This window comes from Leopardus geoffroyi, chromosome B4 (assembly GCF_018350155.1).
Source record: "Leopardus geoffroyi isolate Oge1 chromosome B4, O.geoffroyi_Oge1_pat1.0, whole genome shotgun sequence".
In the NCBI taxonomy this organism is placed as follows: domain Eukaryota; kingdom Metazoa; phylum Chordata; class Mammalia; order Carnivora; family Felidae; genus Leopardus; species Leopardus geoffroyi.
Window position 1 is genome coordinate 96,855,535 of NC_059341.1, and position 22,534 is coordinate 96,878,068.

The 22,534-nt window shown below is 39.5% G+C and overlaps 1 protein-coding gene across 3 annotated transcripts in view; it reads left to right on the top strand.

The window, feature by feature from the left end:
- The first annotated feature begins 7,520 nt into the window (after positions 1-7,520).
- Positions 7,521-22,534, top strand: part of TBC1D15 (TBC1 domain family member 15) — a 75,657-nt gene continuing 60,643 nt past the window's right edge. For 2 of the 3 annotated variants that reach the window (XM_045467141.1, XM_045467142.1), the window contains exon 1: positions 7,521-7,637. In XM_045467141.1, coding sequence (XP_045323097.1) covers positions 7,608-7,637 — 30 coding nt within the window. In that variant the 5' untranslated portion in view covers positions 7,521-7,607. Of the gene's footprint in view, positions 7,638-8,159; positions 8,312-22,534 lie in introns of those variants that run through there. The other variant, XM_045467143.1, reaches the window with a different exon arrangement.

Genomic DNA, 22,534 nt, shown 5'->3' on the forward strand with positions numbered 1-22,534 from the left:
AGCCTGACGCAGGGCTCGAACTCATGGATCGCGAGATCGTGACCTGGCTGAAGTCGGACGCTTAACCGACTGCGCCACCCAAGCGCCCCAATTGTTTTTTAATTGTGTGTGCGTGTGTGTGTTGAGTTGTATAAGATATATATATGTGTGTGTGTATATATATATATATATATATATATATATATATATAACCTTTATTTATTTTTGAGAGAGAAAGGGACAGAACATGAGCAGGGGAGGGGCAGAGAGAGAGGGAGACACAGAATCTGAAGTAGGCTCCAGGCTCTGAGCTGTCAGCACAGAGCCCCATGTGGGACTCGAATTCACAAAACACGAGATTACAACCTGAGCCTAAGTCACCGCTTAACTGACCTAGCCACCCAGGCACCCGGTTCTTTATATATTTTGGATGCTAACCTTTTATCAGATACTTCATTTGCAAATATAGTCTCCCATTCTGTAGGTTGCCTTTTAGTTTTGTTGATTGTTTCCTTTGTTGGGCAGAAGTTTTTTATTTTGATGTAGTCTCAATAGTTTATTTTTGCTTTTGTTTCCCTTGCCTCAAGAGACTTACCTAGAAACAAGTTGCTATGGCCATTGTCAAAGAGGTTACTGCCTGTGTCGTTTTCTAGAATTTTTATTGTTTCAGGTCTCAGTCTCACACATTCTTCAAATGAAAGAGCAGAAATATGGCAAGAAGCTTAGTCTTTGATGACCATGTTGAGGTGGTGAGTCAATCAGTCCTGAAACTGCCCTATCTCTTGAATTTTTATGTAAGACAAAACAAAATCCACTTATTTAATACAATTTTATTTGAGTGGTCAGCTATTTGCAGCCGAGGTATCCTAACTGATATGTATGTGAATATGTAACTGAATTTAAAAATACCCAATATGCAAACTTTGGAAATTTGCAAAAAAAAAAAAAAAAAAAAAAAGGTCACAGGAAATCCCATATACCTTCCACTCACTTTTCCCCAATGGTAATTTCTTATTTGACTATAGCATGATACAAAACCCCGGAAATTGTTATTGGTACAACCCACAGAATTGACTCAGATTTCACCAGTTTTATATGCACTTATTTGTAATTGTACGTGCACAGTGTGGATAGTATGCAACTTTATCACATGTGTAGATTAATGTAGTCATCACAATGATCAAGATATGAAACTATTCAGAGGCGCCTGGGTGGCTCAGTCAGTTAAGCATCCGACTTCGGCCCAGGTCACCATCTCAGAATTTGTGAATTTGAGCCCCACATCAGGCTCTGTGCTGACAGCTCAGAGCCTGGAGCCTCCTTCAGATTCTGTGTCTCCCCCCCCACCCACCTCTCTGCCCCTCCCCTGCTTGCACTTTCTCTCTCTCTCAAAAATAAATAAACATTAAAAAAATTTTTTTAAAGATATGAAACTATTTCATCACTATCAGCACCTCCATACTCACCCCTTTTTCTTTCCTCCCCAATCCCCAACTCCTGGAACCACTAATCTGTTCTCTGTATCTATAATTTTGATATATTATGAGAATGTTATGTAAATAGAATCATACAGCATAGTAATAATTCGAGATTTTTTTTTTTGCTCATCATAATTATCTTGAGATCCACTCAAGTTGTTGCATGTATCAACTTCATTACTTTTTATTGCTGTGTAGTGTTTTATGGAATAAATGGATCACAGCTTAATCATTCATCTGTTAAAGGACATTTGGGTTGTTTCCAGCCTTGGATATTATAAATAATGTTTCTATGAATGTTAACATAAAGGTTTTTGTGTGTACGTAGTTTTCATTTCCCTGAGTAAATGCCCAAGATACAGTTAGTTGCTGGGTCATATGGTGAGTATATGTTTAGTTTATATGCCCAACTGTTTCCCATAGTGGCTGTACCATTTTATATTCCAACTGGAAATGTATTTGCTTCTGTTTCTCCACATCCTTACAAGGATTTGGTGTTACCACTATTTTTTATTTTAGCCACTGTAATAAGTATGTGGTGATATCTCATTGCAGGTTTAATTTGCATTTTCCTAATGGCTAACAAAGTTGAGTATCTTTTATGTGTTTATTTTGCCAATTTTATTTTATTTTTATTTTTTTTTCAATATATGAAATTTATTGTCAAATTGGTTTCCATACAACACCCAGTGCTCATCCCAAAAGGTGCCCTCCTCAATACCCATCACCCACCCTCCCCTCCCTCCCACCCCCCATCAACCCTCAGTTTGTTCTCAGTTGTTTTTTTTTTTTTAATTTTTTTTTTCAACGTTTATTTATTTTTGGGACAGAGAGAGACAGAGCATGAACGGGGGAGGGGCAGAGAGAGAGAGAGAGAGACACAGAATCGGAAACAGCCTCCAGGCTCTGAGCCATCAGCCCAGAGCCTGACGCGGGGCTCGAACTCACGGACCGCGAGATCGTGACCTGGCTGAAGTCGGACGCTTAACCGACTGCGCCACCCAGGCGCCCCTGTTCTCAGTTTTTAACAGTCTCTTATGCTTTGGCTCTCTCCCACTCTAACCTCTTTTTTTTTTTTTTTTCCCCTTCCCCTCCCCCATGGGTTTCTGTTAAGTTTCTCAAGATCCACATAAGAGTGAAACCATATGGTATCTGTCTTTCTCTGTATGGCTTATTTCACTTAGCATCACACTCTCCAGTTCCATCCACGTTGCTGCAAAAGGCCATATTTCATTCTTTCTCATTGCCACATAGTATTCCATTGTGTATATAAACCACAATTTCTTTATCCATTCAACAGTTGATGGACATTTAGGCTCTTTCCACAATTTGGCTATTGTTGAGAGTTATTTTGCCAACTTTATATCTTCTTTAGTAAAATGTATAGGGTGCCTGGGTGGCTTGGTTGGTTAAGCATCTGACTTCAGCTCAGGTCATGATCTCGCAGTTCATGAGTTCGAGCCCCATGTCGGGCTCTGGGATGACAGCTCAGAGCCTGCAGCCTGCTTCAGATTCTGTGTCTCCCTCTCTCTCTGCCCCTTCCCCACTCATGCATGCTCTCTCTCTCTCTCAAACATTAAAAATTTTTTAATGTCTGTTTATGTCTGTGATAGGCAAAATAATGGACCATCAAAGATATCATGCCATAATCCCCAGGACCTCAGAATATTTACACAGCTAAGGCACTTTGCTGATGTGATTAAGGGTATGGAACTTGAGATGGGGAAATTCATCCAGGAATTGAGTTTCCTGGATTATCCAGGTGTGGATTATCCAGGTGGTCCCAATCTAATCCCATGAATCCTTAACTGGAGAAACTTTCAGGGAGAGCTGTGACTAAAAAATAAAGACCAGAGATGGAGAGATTGCAAAGATGGCCTATTGCTAGCTTTTTTTTAAAGTTTTATTTATTTATTTTGAGAGAGAGAGAGAGAGAGAGAGAGAGAGAGAGAGAGAGAGAATATGCACATAAGCAGGGGAAGGGCAGAGAGGGATAGAGAGAAGTCCATACAGGCCCAGAGCTGTCAGCATAGAGCCTGATGTGGGGCTTGAACTCACAAACCATGAGACCATAACCTGAGCCAGGATCAAGAGTCGGACGCTTAACTGAAAGGTAGGAATTTAAAGTGCGGGAAGACAAAAAACAAAGTGGCATAAATGGTCAGTTATTAAAATCAACCAAGACCTCTAAAACAAAGGAACCTCAGTGTGGGGAGGTAGCCTGGCTCTTCATCTAGTCCTGTGGCTAGAAATGTATTTATTTGAAATACATCATTGAAGTTGATTCCTTTGTTTTTCTTTTCAAGTTTTTGTGTAAATTCTATTTACTTAATTGTTCTGTATAGATGTTGTCTGTGTGACTTGTCATGCATTTCTGCCCAGAGCCGCACGTATACAATCATGGGGGCTTAGTTGGCTTGTACTCATTCCGTATCTGGCCTCAGGATAAGAAGTGAGCCTTCTGTTCCTGACGCCAAGAGGGCTAAATTTGCCTCACCTCCTTGAGCCAGACCAGGCTGGGCCCCTGGAATGGATCATAGAGAGAAGAGAAATATGCAGATGCCAAGGCTTCTAAGATTGTGAGATATGATAAAAGAAACAGAAAAAAACAGCTTGCCGAGGACTGCACTTAGGCAAACTTAATGACTAACCATAAATCACACAGGGGTAGTGTATATATTGCCCTGGTGAGAACACCTTCCACTTCAGGAATTGTCACCTGAAGGGAGGACATTCCACCCAGGACCCTTAACTGGGACTCCAACTGGGCTGTGGGCTGTTCACTGCAGGGCTTCCTCAGCCAGAAGGTTGAGTGTTGTGAGTACCCGATTTGATATATCAACCCTTCTTTGTTCTCTATATTTCTCTCCCTCTTTGTGTTTATTATAATTATATATTCCCTTTCCCTTATAATTAATAAAGTTTTCCTCCACGAAACAAAGTGCAGCTATCATTAATTACTATTATTCAAAACATTAACATACAGTGCAATATTGGCTTCAGGAGCAGAATTCAGTGACTCATCACTTACATACAACACCCAGTGCTCATCACAAGTGCCCTCCTTAGTACCCATCAACCATCTAGCCAACTCCCCACCCCCCTCTCTCCATCAATCCTCAGTTTGTTATCTATCTTTAAAAGTCTTTTATGGTTTGCTTCCCTCTCTTTTTCCGCCCTCCCATACGTTCAGCTATTTTGCTTCTTAAATTCCACATATGAGTGAAATCATATGGTATTTACCATTCTCTGACTTATTTCACTTAGCATCATACACTCTAGCTCCATCCACAATGTTGCAAATGACAGAGTCGATGCCTCTTTGCAGTGGATGCTTCTGCAGTCAAAGCTTAAGTCAGGCACCTGCATACAAAGAAAAAACAACCTGTCAGGGTTTATACCACAGAAATAGAATTTCCTCTAAAGCCTCTAGCCACCTTGATCTTAGGCCAGTGAGATCTGTGGTTGACATCTGATGTTTGTTTGTTTTCCAGCAATTAAGTTTGTGGTAATTTGTTACAGCAGCAATAGAAAATTAATGCAATTTCTTTTACCAATTGGATTTCTTAAAATGTTCAGTTTTGAGAGGTCTTTATAAAGTCTAGGTTTTAGTTCTTTGCTGGATTTGTGGTTTGCGAACATTTTACCCTAGTCTACAGCTTGTTTTATTTTCATCCTTTTCAGTCTTCTGCAGAGCAAAAGTTTTAATTTTGATAACGTTTTATTTATCAACTTTTCCTTTATGGATCATAATTTTGATGTCAAGTCTAAGAATTATGCTTCACCCTACATCCTGAATATTTTCCTCTATTTTTCTAATTATTTAAGAGATTGTAGTAAAATATACATACAATTTACCATTTCAGCCACTTTTTAAGTGTACAATTCAGTGGTATTTATTGTAATTAGAAAGTTTTCTTCTGTTCTCTGTGTTGTTTGTATCAAATTACTTTTTTTGTTGGTTTGTTCATTTTGGCCCCTGCCTTTCAGCCTAAGTGGGTAGTGATTTCTGTTCATATTTAAGGAACTAAAACCAAAATTTGATTGAAAGCTTTAGGTATACAGGTGGGGTTTGTTGCTATTTGGTGTTTACTGTAGGATGATGTGGTTGGTAATTTCAATGGAGATTTCTAGCCGTTGGTACCTATAGGCCTGATTTCTTCAGGTGGTCAATTTACCCAGAGAGAAGTCCTACAGTCTTTGGCTGTCAGATCTTTGGTCCTACTTCGTATAGTTAAGCACAAAAACAATGTTTTTAGTCTGACTGTTGTCAGAGTTCAGGAAAGGTGGAGGTCAGTGAGTTGTGGCAAAGTTGGTAAGTCTTAACAGATGATGTGTGACATGGGATTAGCCCTGAAAGACAAATAGGTCGGTTGGAAACTGAGGTGAGAGGGAATCAAATTGAATGGGTAATTAAATGTTGTAGTTTACAGAGGTGAGTAATCACTTTCAGCTGATAGTGTGGTACAGCTGACTAAGACATATATCAGCAATAAAGTCTCTAATTTCAGACGTTAAGCTGCTTGCCACTTTGGCAAATCATTAATCTCCTAAGAGACTCAATTTCTTCAAATGAGAACATGGGGAGACTACTGCTAAGTCTTGGCCAGGTATAAATTTGCTTTAAGATACTTCCTAAGATTCTTTTACATCTTTTTGAGTGATGACTTTTTGAGTGATAAGTTATAGTTAGGGAGTGACTACATAGTTTATGGGAGTGAATTTAGGACTATAAAATTACTCACTCCCATGAAAACAGTAATTATTTTAAGTTATAGGGAACACCATAACTTTATTTATATTAAATTTATATTCATGATTCTTTAAAAAAATGTCCATTTGTTTCATGTAAGTGTACTATGATTTTTTTCTTCTAATACAGTAAAAAACTAAAACAAGAAACAAACTATACTGAAATTCTGACCTTGTTTCTTCCCTTTGCATATATACAGAGGACATCACCGAAGAAGGAAAATGGTCTCTTTTCTCTTGAATGTAAAGCATAACTGTGCCATTTGTAAACAGAGAATTGAGTTAATTTGTTAAACAAACCCAGGGTTAGTATCTACTATGGGTCAGGCATTTGTGCCAGGTTTGGTGGTCATCGCAAAGAAAACCATAGTCCATACTTTCCATTAGTTTACAGCCTACCAGGGAAAGAAAGGCAGGTCAGTAAACCAAGTATTTTACAGTGTGATGCCATGGATCACAACAATGGATCCTCTGTAATTGATGTCTGCTTTGGCTTTTATTTTTACTGGGGCAAGGAAAGCTATCAGGAGTAGTACCCAGTATCCAGAGCTATCAGGAGTAGTACCCAATCATCTTCCGGCATTCCCCCCTGCCCCGCCCCCGCATTCTTTTACAGCACTGAAAACAGATCAACATCTTAGTATCTCAACAAATCGTCCTAACACACGTGTACTGTCCCATGAGATCCGTACAACCAATCCATGGGTAATTCTCATTTTACATCCTGAAGCTTGGATGAATTTAGAAACTTGTGTCACGTCACAGTTAAGTAAGTGTGGAGGAACTATCAGCTATGTGCTTTCGACTTTGGAGCAACGAGGGCGTGGTATTATCGCAATTCCTATCAAAATGCCTCCTCAAAAGGCCATGTGTGAGTTGCAGTGAGCAGACTCAAATTCAGAAACGTCACATACAGAAAGGGAAAGTCTCTGTATGGGGGATTCCTTTAACCCTCACCACAGTCCTACTATCCTGATTTTCAGATGAGAAACAGAAGCTGAAGGTGTGACCTACCCATGGCCACAAAGCCAGGACCACGTTTGCTGGCTCCCAATTTGTGTTCTTCCCATCAGACCAAACAGAACTGGCTTGTGAGTGGCTCAGAGTCTCGCCCCAGGCAAACCCCGATGCAAAAACACTTCAATTTAGGTTACCTCCGGGTAAAAATAAATTGGTACATGCGCGGAACGCACCAGAGGCTCCGCCCTAGCGGCCTCTGAAATCTACTCAGTACGCCTGCGTCAGGCTGTTCCTCCCACCCGCCCCTTCACTCAGCGCCGTTCCCGCTACTCCCCGCCCCTTTCCCGCCCGGATATCAGCCTAGTTTTGGCGGATGTTGTTGTGAATCCGAGAGACACGTGAGGCTCTGCTACGTCATCACAAGCACGCGAAGGAAAAATGGCGGCGGCGGGTGTTGTGAGCGGGAAGGTAAGTAACGGCCGCGGCGAACGCCCCTACTTTTCTCTGGGACAGGGGTGCTTTGTTACTTGGAGGCCGGTCGGGGAGGGACCTGAAGACCACTCTGCCTCAGGAACAGCGTGTGGCGGATGTAAGAGGAGAGGAGTTGGTCGTGTCAGCTGTTTTCTCGATATTGCCGGCTCAGTCCGGGAATTAGAGACCGGCTCCTGCTCCAAGGCCAACTAGGCCTCGGCTCTCTTCTCCCCTGCACTGCTCCGGAGCAAGGGGACATTTATTTGTATTGCCTTTTGTAAGGAACAGGTAGTTGCCTCGTTCCTTTCTTTTTTGTGGCTCACTTTTTCCTAATTCTAGTTTTTTAGATCTACTCTTCTTATTCCACTGTGGTTTTTTTTTTTGTTTTGTTTTTTGTTTTGTTTTGTTTTTTTTTTTTGTCTTTCTTTGAGGCGTTAATCTAACTTGCCCCTGGCTTTCCCTGCTTCACTCTGCTGAAGGCATCTTTGTCCCTTTCGGGAGGATCTGAAAACAGGTGCTGTGCAGCTGGGCACTTAGAAGAAAAGACTGTATTGGATTCATTTTACCAGACTGCCGAGTTGGCTGGTGGTTGTGAGCAGCAGGGCGTGTTTCCACTCAGGGAACAGGAGATTTACACCATCCTACGCTTGTCTAGGAAGGCGTTAGTTAAGGTATTTATTTCCTAGGCGTCTTTACGATATTCTTGTGGAAGTATCTGTGATGCTGTCTTAACACCTTCTAGTTAGCAACTAGGATTAGGTGCGGAGGAGATTTCGTTGTATAGTGCATATACACCTTCCGAGAGCATATTTTAATGCCTGTTATTTAGGACTGTCAGGACATGCCACAGGCATCATTTCCCACTGCGGGAGTATTTCGTAAACAGTTGGGGCTGGTGATGACTCATCGAACACTAAAGACTACATATTTACTTGTCGCCGATAGCTTCCTCTGTTCTTTGAGTTTCCGTCATTTTCTCTATGTTGCTCTCCTTATCCCATTTTGAATTATTTGGCAACGTTTGTGGTTTGGTGTATGGACTACTAGACTTGGCAGAATAACTCATTTGGTCTTGGTTTTGGTGTTACTTTGAAGTGTGACCTTGGGAAACTGAGCACGCATGATTTCTCTGTCCTTCATATTTTTTTATTTCCAGAATTATTAGTTTGTATAGGAGTTGTTTAGGATTACATGAAATAATAAAAGCATTAAGAAGGATTTCATACTTCTGCATATTGGCTATTTTAAATGATAGGTTGGTTGTAGTTTTTGGATTATTCATGCTCTTTGATTGCTGTGTTGGTTTTTAAGTCTTCACGGTGGCTTTTGATTTTCTATTTGACTCATTACATATTTGAAAGTTATCCTGCTTGATTTTCTGTCTGGACTGTTCCAGTGTAGATCTTTCCAAGAAGGGATCCTTTCCATTTGAACTACACTTCCCTTTTTCAGGTGTGGATTGATTTTGAGAGAATCTTTGAGGTGATGAAGCCCAGTTGTGAAATGTAAGACTTTTTTCAACCTTTCCTTCCAGCCACTCTCTTTCATAATATGACTTAAAGTTAGTCTTTTATTTCATAACTCTACTTCATCACCTCCTTTATTCTCATTGCAATACCATTACCATCATTCCATCTAAACCATTTTCTATGCCCAAAACTGCCCCTCTCCTAAATGATACTGTCATGACCAGCAGAACCCACTTATTCTTCCCTCAGCAGGTTCAGATCTAGTTTAATGGTATCATCATTCATGTGGTTACATGTAAAACAAACCTGGAGACATCTATTTCAATAACAACAATTAATCAAGAACTGAGTTTCCTAGTTTACCTTAAAGAGATTTCTGAAATTTCTGCATCATCTTCATTCTCCATACTTAGTTCCTTTAGTCTACCTCTAGTCTTGAGTTCTTAACAGATTTTTCTCCTTGTTTGCAGTTTCTTTGCCCACAATCCTCTCTCTACACTACCACTGGAGGTTTTCTTTTGTAATGTATACATCTGAATGTACAAAGCTGATCATCTCTAGCTGTAAAAAAACAAACTATATATATGTATATATATATATATATTTTTTTTAAGATTTATTCATTTTTTTTTTTAAATTTTTTTTTTCAACGTTTATTTATTTTTGGGACAGAGAGAGACAGAGCATGAACGGGGGAGGGGCAGAGAGAGAGGAAGACACAGAATCAGAAACAGGCTCCAGGCTCTGAGCCATCAGCCCAGAGCCTGACGCGGGGCTCGAACTCACGGACCACGAGATCGTGACCTGGCTGAAGTCGGACGCTTAACCGACTACGCCACCCAGGCGCCCCAAGATTTATTCATTTTTGAGAGACAGAGACAGCTTCAGCACAGAGCCCGACACGGGGCTCGAACCCACGAACCATAAGATCATGACCTGAGCTGAAGTCAGATGCTTAACCAACTGAGCCACCCAGGTGCCTCCCCCCCTTTTAAAAAAATTTTTATATTATTTTATTTTTAATTTTTTTAATGTTTATTTCTGACAGAGAGATAGAGAGCATGAGCGGGGGAGGGGCAGAGAGAGAGGGAGACACAAAATCCAAAGCAGGCTCCAGGCTCTGAGCTGTCAGCACAGAGCCCGACATGGGGCTCGAGCTCACAGATGGGGAGATCACGACCTGAGCTGAAGTCGGATGCTCAATTGACTGAGCCACCCAGGTGCCCCTTAAATTTTATTTTTTTTTATTTATTTTTTATTTATTTTTTTATTTTTTTCAACGTTTATTTATTTTTGGGACAGAGAGAGACAGAGCACGAACGGGGGAGGGGCAGAGAGAGAGAGGGAGACACAGAATCGAAACCGGCTCCAGGCTCTGAGCCATCAGCCCAGAGCCTGACGCGGGGCTCGAACTCACAGACCGCGAGATCGTGACCTGGCTGAAGTCGGACGCTTAACCGACTGCGCCACCCAGGCGCCCCTAAATTTTATTTTTAACAAAATCTTTGATACTGTCTCCAGTAAAATACTACTAAAGGCTGCTTAACATGGCATAAAAGGCCATGTTCCCTGGGCATGAGCAGTCAGCACAGAGCCCGGAGCCTGTTTCAGACTTTGTGTCTCCCTCTCTTTCTGCCCCTCCCCTGTTTATGCTCTCTTTCTCTCTCTCTCAAAAAAATAAATAAACATTAACAAAAAATTAAAAAAAAAAAAAAGGCCATGTTCCATTCCTGGCTTTATCTTCTGCTTCCCTACTTTCTAGTCTTGTTCCTTTGGGAAAGGGAATAGGGAAGAATATGTACACGCACACACACACACACACACACGTGTGTCTGTATATTTGAAAGAGTGAGTGTATATATGTATATGTATGTGTATTTCTTTATTCCCACACCCCTCTTTCCCCCCGCCAAAGGTTCAGCTAAGACCTGTCAAGCTTAGAAGCCTAGGGCAGTGGATATTAACCAAGGTTCACAAGAACCACATGTGGTACTTAAAAAAAAATACAGATGCTGGACCACAGCCCAGCCTTATTGAATTAGAATTTCTCATTGTTGAGATCTAGGATGTAGACTAACTTCTAACAGTTTTGTTTTGCTTGCTTTGTACTTTGAGAGTAAGAAGTGATAGAGGAAGTTAATCTTTGTCATGTAGAGAAGCGTTGTGAAGTAGCAGTTAAGAGTTTGGATTCTGGACCCAAACCAGTTTCAAAACTAACTTCATACTTACTAGTGATTTCAGTCAAATTACCTAACCTTACTGTGCTTCTGTCTTTTCATTTGTGATATGGGATGATACAGTACCTATTTTATGGGATTGTGAGGAGGATCAATAAGTAAATATATTAGATCTACCAATACATGGTAGATGTTGTGTGTTATTTGTAATCTCAGTTTCTCTGCAAGTCATTATTTAGGTTATGGCAGAATTTTAAAGATTTATAATATGATTTTTGGTATGGGTGTAAACTTCATTTTTGAAGTTGGCTCTTGTTCTAAATCTCATTGTTATTTTAGGAGTTGAAAAATACCTTGTTTTAGAAATCATGTAGTTTTGGGCACCTGGGTGGCTCAGTCGGTTAAGCGTCTGACTTCGGCTCAGGTCATGATCTTGCAGTTTGTGGGTTTGAGCCCTGTGTCAGGCTCTGTGCTGACAGCTCAGAGCCTGGAGCCTGCTTTGGATTCTCGGTCTCCTTCTCTCTCTGCCTTTCCCCAACTTGTGCTCTGTCTCTCTCTATCAAAAATAAATAAATAAATGTAAAAAAATTTAAAAAAATCATGTAGTTTTGATAAATGAAAAAATCATCACATTAGGACAGTGGTTAAGGCGATGGAGCCTGATTGGGTTCAAACCCTGGCTCCACTGCTTTATGGCTGTTTTACTTTGGGTAAATTTCTTAACTTCTCTGTGCCTGTTTTTCTCATTTGTAAATGAGGGATAATAATATTTCCATTGTGGAATGGTAAAAAGGATTAATATTTGCAAAGCATTTAGAATAGTGTCTGGTGTCAAGTAAGTACTCAAGAAATGTTAGCTGTTGTTATTACTATGTTAAAGAAAACCTTTCAGACTCCTTAAAAATTGTAAGGTTACTATTGGTTAGGATATAATTGAATGCTGATTTCTGCTGCCATTTTCCACAAAGATTTGAGCTATATAGTTATGTAAGGTAAATTAGAAAAAAGGTAAAAGGGAAATAAATAAGTATAAGAAAGGTAAATGGAACTGGAAATACTACAATTATTAAATAAACTGCTGGAGTGGGCCACAGTTTAGCTCTATGTTTTTTAGTGGCCAAAGTAAAGAGGGAACCCGATCCATTATAAGGATGATAGATCCACAGTAAAATAAAACCAAAAGCAAAACCCCCAAAAAACTAGTTTCTAAAGGGTAGAACAGAGAATAAACTCTCCTGTAAGTTCTTTTTACTGTGTAATATAATGTATGTACTTATATGGCATATTGTATCCTTCTGGTAGGAAAGAAGGACCCTGTTATACCCATAGTATGCTGATGGTTTTATGCCAGTGGGTGGTTCAGTAGTTCAGTAAATACAGGGTACCAATTTGATGTCTTCAGGTCTCTGATGATATGACTAAATTCAAGGATATATATTTGCATATATATTTTAGCTGAGCTTTTTTTTTTTTTTTTTTTTTTTTTTTTAATTTTTTTTCAACGTTTATTTATTTTTGGGACAGAGAGAGACAGAGCATGAACGGGGGAGGGGCAGAGAGAGCGGGAGACACAGAATCGGAAACAGGCTCCAGGCTCTGAGCCATCAGCCCAGAGCCCGACGCGGGGCTCGAACTCACAGACCGCGAGATCGTGACCTGGCTGAAGTGGACGCTTAACCGACTGCGCCACCCAGGCGCCCCAGCTGAGCTTTTGAAAGTGGGTTTGAGTGTGATTATAAACCCCGATTAGTTCTTGGAGTTCAATTGTTGTTGTTGTTATTATTATTATTTTTTTCTTACTATCTGTGGGTACAACAGTATGTTTTAACGTCAACCAAATAGGGAAAGTGACGTTTTCATATGAGTATTGAAGGGAGAAATAGGGACACTGCCTGTTAAGGTCATCATATGTCTTCTATAACTGGTGGACAGAATTGAATTAATGGAATGAGTTGAATTTACCTGCAGAGAAGGCAGGAGAAAGAAAATAGCCTGAAATAAGTTTTGCTTTAGATCCAGGTCCCTGATTGTTAAAGTTTACTTTCACTTATTCAGCAAATATTTATTAAGCACCTAATTTGTTTCAGGCAGTATATTAGGTATTGGAAGTATATCAGCCCCTTACCTTCTGTCTTATAGACTTCAGTTCTTTAGAAGGAAAATATTCACTAGCACCCACCCCTTTATCTTGTGTAAATAAATGCAAAATGAATTTCAGGTCCTTGAAGTAGGTGTTTTTTGTTTTTTGTTTTTTACTTGTTTTATTTTTTATTTTTTAAAATTTACATCCAAATTAGTTAGCATATAGTGCAACAATGATTTCAGGAGTGGTGCTATTTTTAGTATATGTATTCTGAAGACCAGTAAACTGACTAATCATTAGGGCAGGGCCTAAAATGTTTCACCTGCCTAGATTCTGGCACAAAGTACATATTCAGTGAGTGGGAACAAGCAAGAAGGTAAAGAAAATGATTGGGGACTAGAGTGGGAGAGATGGAATACTAAGAGTGCTCTTCTTTTGGAGTTAAAATGCCCTATTTTAGTACACTTGGTTTCACTCCTGTTTTTACTGTGATTGTTTTAGAATTTAGTTCTATTGGAAGTGGGTGCCTGGGTGGCTCAGTCGGTTGAGTGTCCTACTCTTGGTTTTGGCTCAGGTCATGATCCCAGGGGTCGAGCCCTGTATTGGGCTCTGCACTGAGCGTGGAGCCTGCTTGGGATTCTCTCTCTCCTTCTCTCTCAAATAAATAAAAGAAAAAAAAAAAGAACTTGAGACGTTTGGGAAATCAGTTTTATTTTTGTTAGTTTGTTTTGATGGCATTCTTAGTAGGAATTTATTTTGTACCTTAACTTTGGCCTCTTCTAATTCCTTTTAGATATGCTTATAGCCCTGTGAAACCTTTGTGCTTAAGAAACATCAAGAATATTCTTAGTATCTAGATATTCCTGGAGAACCTTTCTTTTCCTACACTAGATCTTATAACATGGTAATACCTTCCTGGTGTAGAATACATTATGAATACTTCTTTTTTTTCTGGCATTCTTTTTTTTTTTTTTTTTCAACGTTTATTTATTTTTGGGACAGAGAGAGACAGAGCATGAACGGGGGAGGGGCAGAGAGAGAGGGAGACACAGAATCAGAAACAGGCTCCAGGCTCTGAGCCATCAGCCCAGAGCCCGACGCGGGGCTCGAACTCCCGGACCGCGAGATCGTGACCTGGCTGAAGTCGGACGCTTAACCGATTGCGCCACCCAGGCGCCCCTTTTCTGGCATTCTTTAGCAAACATTGGAGTACCTTTTGTATACTGAGTTCTTTGGACACAGAGTGGTTAAACACAGACTTTACTTTTGACATAATACAGTAGTTAGCAAGTTTAACAAGTTATTTCAATTTATGAATTAATAAAAACATGACTTTTTTTGGTGAAAGAGTTAAACTGTTAGGTCTTTGATGTGACATAACTGCTGGGACTAAATGAGAAATTATAACCCGACTTTTTGATTTTCACTTTTGAGTGGAAGATTTGAAATCCTTATGAAATCTATTTGTCTCTTAATATGCAATACTATAATGTATATGTAGTTCTTGGTATAAGAGAAGGCATTCACTTAGTCCTCATTATACCTCCCCAGACTTAAATTATTCCTGCCTTCCTGTCTGACATTGTTTGGCATACTGTTTTTTTGTTTTTTTTTAAGAGACTTTTCTTTTTCTTTTTTCTTTTTTTTTTTTTTTTTTTTTAGTGTTTATTTGTTTTTGAGAGAGAGCGAGCATGACGGGTGAGAGGCAGAGAGAAAGGGAAACACAGAACTTGAAGCGGGTCCCAGGCTCCACACTGTCAGCACAAAGCCTGAGCGGGGCTCGAACTCACAAACTGTGAGATCATGACCTGAGCCGAAGTCAGATGCTCAACTGACTGGCGCCCCAACATATTGTTTTTAAGAAACAATAATAGTTCTGCCTGCCTATGAGAATTGTAACATCCTTAATATCTCAATATCTGTATAGCTTCACTCTCAGAATATCTGTGGTTTGTTACTCATTTTTTATATATTTTTTAATTTTTTTAAAGATTTATTATTTTCTAATTTCAATCCAAGTTAGTTAACATATAGTGGGATAATAGTTTTAGGAATAGCATTTAATGATTCATCGCTTACATATAATACGCAGTGCTCATCCCAACAAGTGTCCTCCTTAACACCCCTTGCCCCTTTAGCCCTTCCCCCCACCCGCACCCCACCAGCAACCCTCAGTTTGTACTCTGTATTTAAGAGTCAATTATGGGGGCGCCTGTGTGGCTCAGTTGGTTAAGTGTCTGACTTCAGCTCAGGTCATGATCTCACAGTTCGTGGGTTTGACCCCATGTCTGTCTGGCTCTGTGCTGACAGCTCAGAGTCTGGGGCCTGCTTCAGAGTCTGTGTCTCCTTCTCTCTTTGCCCCTCCCCCACTCATGTTTTTTCTCTCTCTATCTCAAAAATAAATAAACATGAAAAAAAATTAAAGAATCTCTTATGGTTTGTCTCCCTCTCTGGTTTTATATTATTTTTGCTTCCCTTCCCTTATGTTCATCTGTTTTGTATCTTAAATTCCACATAGGAGTGAAATCATATATTTGTCTTTCTCTGACTTATTTCGCTTAGCATATTACAGTCTAGTTCCATCCATGTTGTTGAAAATGGCAAGATTTCATTCTTTTTGATTGCTGAGTGATATTCCAGTGTGTGTGTGTGTGTGTGTGTGTGTGTGTGTGTGTGTGTGTGTGTATGTGTGTACTTTATCCATTCATCTTGTTTATCGATTCATTAGTTGATAGACATTTGGGCTCTTTCCATGCTTTGGCTGTTGTCAATAGTGCTGCTATAAATATTGGGGTGCCTGTGACCCTTCAAATCAGCACTCCTGTATCCTTTGGATAAATGCCTAGTAGTGCAATTGCTGGGTCCTAGGGTAGTTCTATTTTTAGTTTTTTGAGGAATCTCCATACTGTTCTCCAGAGTGGGTGCACCAGTTTGCATTCCCACCAACAGTGCAAAAGGGTTCCCCTTTCTCTGCATCCTCACCAACACCATTTCTTCTGTTGTTGATTTTAGCCATTCTGACAGGTGTGAGGTGGTATCTCATTTTGGTTTTGATTTGCATTTCCCTGATGATGAGTGATGTTGAGCATTTTTTCATGTGTCTGTTAGTCATCTGGATGTCTTCTTTGGAAAAGTGTCTAGTGATATCTTTTGCCCATTTCTTCACTGGATTATTTATTTTGGGGTGTTGAGTTTGATGAGTTCTTTATAGATTTTAGATACTAATCCTTTATATGATATGTCATTTGCAAAGATCTTCTCCCATTCCATTGGTTGCCTTTTAGCTTTGCTGATTGTTTCCTTACCTGTGCAGAAGCTTTTTATCTTCATTGGTCCCAATAGTTCATTTTTGCTTTTGTTTCCTTCCCTTGCCTGTGGGTGACATGTCAAGTAAGAAGTTGCTGTGGCTGAGGTCAAAGAGGTCGTTGCCTATTTTCTCCTCTAGGACTTTGATGTCTTCCTGTCTTACATTTAGGTCTTTCATCCATTTTGAGTTTACTTTTGTGTATGGTGTAAGAAAGTGGTCCAGGTTCATTCTTCTGCATGTTGCTGTCCACTTTTCCCAACACCATTTGCTGAAGAGAGTGTCTTTTTTCCACTGGATATCCTTTCCTGCTTTGTTGAAGATTAGTTGGCCATACGTTTGTGGGTCCATTTCTGGGTTCTGTATTCTGTTAGATTGATCTGTGTGTCTGTTTTTTTGCGAGTACCATACTGTTTTGATGATTACAGCTTTGTAATACAGCTTGAAGTCTGGAATTGTGATGCTTTCAGCTTTGGTTTTCTTTTTCAACATTACTTTAGCTATTCAGTGTCTTTTCTGTTTCCATACAAATTTTAGGATTTGTTCTATTTCTGTGAAGAATGTTGGTTTTATTTTGATAGGGATTGTATTGAATGTGTAGATTGCTTTGTGTAGTATTGATTGTGGTTGTTACTCTTAAAACAACTTATGTTCTACATTTCTTTAGTTCTACAGTCATTACTGATTAACTTGTCCCAAATGAAAGTCACTGTTTTTTTTTTTTTTTCCTTCTGTATTCCCTATCTCAGTGAATAACCTCATCCACTCAGTTTTGTCTTTGATTTCTCTTCTCTTCATCTTCCACATCTAATCAGTCATGAAGTTCTGTCACTTTGACCTTCTAAATATTTTTCTAAGCCATCTGCTTTTCTTCATCCCTACTGCCACAGCTGTAGTTCAAGCCACCATGAATCTCTCCCTCCCTTGGATTATTGCAGCTGTTCATTCTTGGCTCTGCAGCCAGTGTGTTGGCTCCAAGAAGGCAGGTCTGACCATGGCATTCCCCTGCTGGAACTTTTTCATGGATTTCTAGTGGCAAAGAGTTATCTTCAGGACAAATTCCAAACTCCCAAATTCTTGAGTGTGGTTTACAGAACTCTTTGTGATCTGATCTGGTCTCTACTTTTGTTACTAAACTCTTTAACCTTTACTGTCTGATCTGGGTTGTAGCCATGCACTGAACTGTTGTTCTCTGTGTAGAATGTATACTCTGCCAAGAACATAAACCTCCTGGTTAAAATTGTTTCTCCAGGGGCACCTCGGTGGTTCAGTTGATTGAGCGGCTGACTCTTGATTTCGGTTCAAGTCATTTTCCCAGGGTTGTGGGATTGAGCCCTGTGTCCTGCTCTGTGCAGAATGTGGAGCCTGCTTGGGATTCTTTTTCTCTGCCCCTCCTCTGTGTGAGCACTCTCTCTCCCTCTTCTTCCTCTCTCTCCCTCTTCTTCCTCTCTCTCCCTCTTTTTCTCTGCCCCTCCTCTGTGTGAGCACTCTCTCTCCCTCTTCTTCCTCTCTCTCCCTCTTCTTCCTCACCCTCCCTCTCCCTCCCTCTTTCTCTCTCTCTCTCAAATAAAAAAAATTAAAATTGTCATTCTCCAGGTCTCAGTTGATAGATATATCACTGTAGTTCAGTCTTTCTGATTTCTCATCCTCTTTTAGCCCTTAAGTCTAGATGAGATATCATTTATTAGGTCCTACTATGGTAGCCTATTCATACTTAAATCATACATTGTAATTATTTGTTTTATTGTCCTAATCTCTTCTTCAGTTGTAAGTGCTGTGAAGGCAGTGACTGAATCTTCTGTATTTATATCCAGAAGCTTGCTCTGTGCCTGGCACATTGTATGCATTAATTGTATATTAATTGGAGAAATAACTGAAAATGACATCTCATTCAGGAGTCTGTGCCTTCCATCACACTGTGCTATGACTATTTACTGGTTTACATGATGTTACTAGTTTCAGCAGACACTTTTTTTTTTGGTGTGTGTGTTTCTACTGACAACTTTTATTCCTCACATTTCATTGAAGCTCAGTAAATTTGTTGAGTGTATGAGTAAAAAAAATGTGCTGTTTTGAAGGATTTGGTAGAAGTTATTTGTAGAGAGAAGGTGTAATGAAGAGAGAACAGAGAACACACATAAAAAGGTACAAAGGGTTGAGGGAACAGGTGGGTTCAGAGTGACCCAAGACACGAAGTTTGCATGTATTAGGGAGTGTCAGGTGTTGATTAGCTGCAGAGGTAAAGTGTAGAGGATAGAGGGTAAAGTCAGAAGGATTTTAAGTTCAGGCATGGTGTGGTCACATGTACATTTTATAAAGATCAGTTTTGGCGGTGTTTACACACCTTACACAAATTTTTGGGAGATGACCAGATTGGGAGAAGAGAGACCAGAATGTTATTTTAGCAACCCAGGATAGCTATGATGAGGGGTCAGTGTCAGAGGTGAAGGTTTGAGGGATTTAGGAAATAGGATGGGAATGATGAAAAAGAGGATAACTGGTAGATGGGATGTCTTTGATAGAGGTGGGAATATCAGAAGAGCAGATTTGGGGTAAGACGTACTGAGTTTAAGATGCCTGTGGGTTATTGAAATGAAAATATCAAGTAGGTGCTTAGATATTTGGGTGTTGAGCACATTAGAATTTCTGGGCTCACACTGGTATTTTAACCAAAAGTTAAAAATTTTCAATATGCTTGATGTTTTAAAGAAATTGAATTTTTGTCACTTTTTTGTTAAATTTAGCTTATAAAATTCACATAGGTACTACAGTTCAAGAATGTATGTTTTGTGGGGTGCCTGGGTGGCTCAGTCAGTTAAGCATCTGACTCTTGATTTCAGCTTAGGTCATGATCTCATGGTTTGTGAGATGAACCCCTGTTGGGTTCAATGTGGAGCCTGCTTGTGATTCTCTCTCTCTCTCTTTCTCTCTCTGTCTCTCTCTGCCCCTCCCCTGCTTGCACATTTTCTGCTCTCTTTCTCTCTCTCCAAATAAACTTAAAAACAAAAAAAAAGAATGTATGCTATGTATAGTAGGTGTTGGGTTTCCATGTTTGAACAAAGATTTAGGGCAAGAATTTTATCCCTGATAGTAAATTTAAAATATTTGGGTTCAATGTTATCATTTATCTCTAGTTTTGGAAAATAAAGATTATGATATTCATAATATAAATAAAAATCCAATCCCACTTAAGTGTAGGAACAATATAGAAAATTATTTGCTGTGATATAGTGCAACTTAATCTTTTTCAGCTTTTTTTGTCAGGAAGTAGCATGGTCTTGAGTTGGATTGTCTCAAGTACATTTCTTTTTATGTAGAAACTTGAATTTCTTTGCCTGCTTCATTTTTGCCTTTTAATTCTAACTTTTGCTAAACTAGAGGTCAGCAAGTTTATTCTAAAACATTTGCTGTGGTTCCTAGAGTTCTTTTAGTAAGTTTCAATCTGGCATAGTTCCTTTGCTAAAGGAAAAAAATACTGCAGTTTATGTTGCCATCAGCAGGCCATCATCATTGGGAGTTATAGAAACATATTTACCTGGTTAGGCATCTTAGCAAATATTTAAAAATAGATAGTCTGGAGGGTATGAGGCGGTTTTATTCGAAATGGACTTTTCTCCTTTCTTTGGTACTTCAATACATTGTTCTCTCCCCCCTCCCCCACCAAGAGGGTGGGGAGCACTTAGAATATTCTAGCTTGTGTAAAGATTTTACGTTCTTTATAACACTGCTAGGTACACACAGGCAAGGAACTTTATCTTGTTTATTTTCTGTTCTTTGTAATGTCTGCACATAATAAGTGCCTAATAAAAGTTTCAATTTGAATCAACTTTATATAACTAGCTTAGTACCATGAAGTGGCAAGTCTTTGGTGATAGCGTTTGCTCCCTGTAGACACTTAATCTGCAACGAAAAACATGGTGTGATTTAAAATTTTTTTCTTGAGGCGGGATTAACCTCCCCCCCCTTTTTTAATGGAACTATCTTCTACTTTTACATGTTTACGTTTATATGGGGTTTTACGGTTTAAACAGTAAACCTTCCACGTAACTTATTTTTTTATACAGCTTTGAGGTACACTTGACAGTAAGTTGCATATAGAGTGTGTAATTTGATAGTTTATGGTGTGTGTGTGTGTGTGTGTGTGTATACACTGTGAACCATGTGTGTATATATACACTGAACCGGTCAGCACAGTAAAGATAATATTTTTACTGAAGTTTCCTCTTGACCCACAGTAATCTGTCACTACCTTTACCCTGTACACAGGCAACCATTGAGCTGCTTTTTGTCATTATAGAGTAGCTCACATTTTCTAGAATTTTATATAAATGGAGTTATATAACTGTTTTTTTTTGTATTCTGTTTTTAGTCTTCATTCAGCAAAATTATTTTGAGATTCATTAATGTTGCATTATTCATTTTTCAAAAAGTTTTACTTAAGTAATCTCTGCACCCCATGTGGGGCTCGAACTCATGACCCCAAGATCAGGAGTTGAATGCTCCTTTGAGCTAGCTAGATGCCCCAGTTTATTCATTTTTATTGCCAAATAGTATCCCACTGTATAGGCATACCAAGATTTACTCATTTATTTACCTGTTGATAGACATTTGGATTTTTTCCTACATTTGACTATTCTAAATAGAGCTGCTATGAAAATTGGTATAGTCTTGGTATGAACAGACACATTCTGTTTTCTTGGGCAAATACCAAGGAGTAGAATGGCTGGATCATAATGTTCGTTGCATGCTTAGCATTTTAAGAAAGTGCCAAGCTATTTTTCTAAGTGGATGTACCATTTTACATGCTTACTGTGATGTACAAAAGTTCCAATTGTTCCACATCTCTGTCAACATTTGGTATGTTAGCCTTTTTAATTATAGCCATTCTAATAGATTTGTAGTATCTCATTATGGTTTCAATTTGCAGTTCCCTAATGATTAAGGATGTTGAACATCTTTTCATGTGATTATATGTCATCTGTAAATCTTCTTTGGTAAAGTGTTCAAACCTTTTGTCTATTTTATTTTTGAGAGAGAGAGCGAGTGTGCATGCTTGTGCGGAGCAGAGAGAGAGGGAGAGAGAGCATCTTACGCAGGCTCTATGCCCAGCATGGAGCCTTGTTATCAATACCTGAGCGGAAATCACGAGTCAGACTCTCACTTGACTGAGCCACCCAGGTTGTCCCTTGCTCATTTTATTTTAAACTGAGCTATTCGTTTTCTTGTTAATGGGTTATGAGAGCGTTTTTTGTTTGTTTTGTTTTTGGGTTTTTGTTTTTTTTGTTTTGTTTTTTTTTTTTCAGCAGGCAAAAGTTTATTAGAGTATAAGATTAGAAAGAATAGTATGAAAGTCCTCTTTACAGAGAGGAGACATTTGAAAATGAATGACGTGTGAGACTTCTTATGTTCTGGATATAGGCCCTTTATTAGATACGTGACATGATTTGCAAATGTATTTTCCCTGCCTGAGCCTTGGCTTGTCATTTGGTTGATAGTGCCTTTTTTTTAGTTATTATTTTTTAAAAATTATTTTTTAATGTTTATTTTTAAGGGAGGGAGCGCGCAAGGGTGGGGAGGGGTAGAGAGAGAGGGAGACAGAATCCTAAGCAGGCTCCAGGCTCTGAGCTATTGGCACAGAGCCCGATGTGGGGTCGAACTCCCAAATTGTGAGATCATGACCTGAGCTGAAGTCAGACACTTAACCAACAGAGCCACCCAGCCGCTCCTTGAGTGTCTTTTAAAGCAGAAGTTTTCGGGACGCTCAGGTGGCTCCCTTGGTTAAGCGTCTGACTCTTGATTTCAGCTCAGGTCATGATCTCACGGTTCATGAGGTGGGGCTGAGGGCTCTGCACTCACAGCAT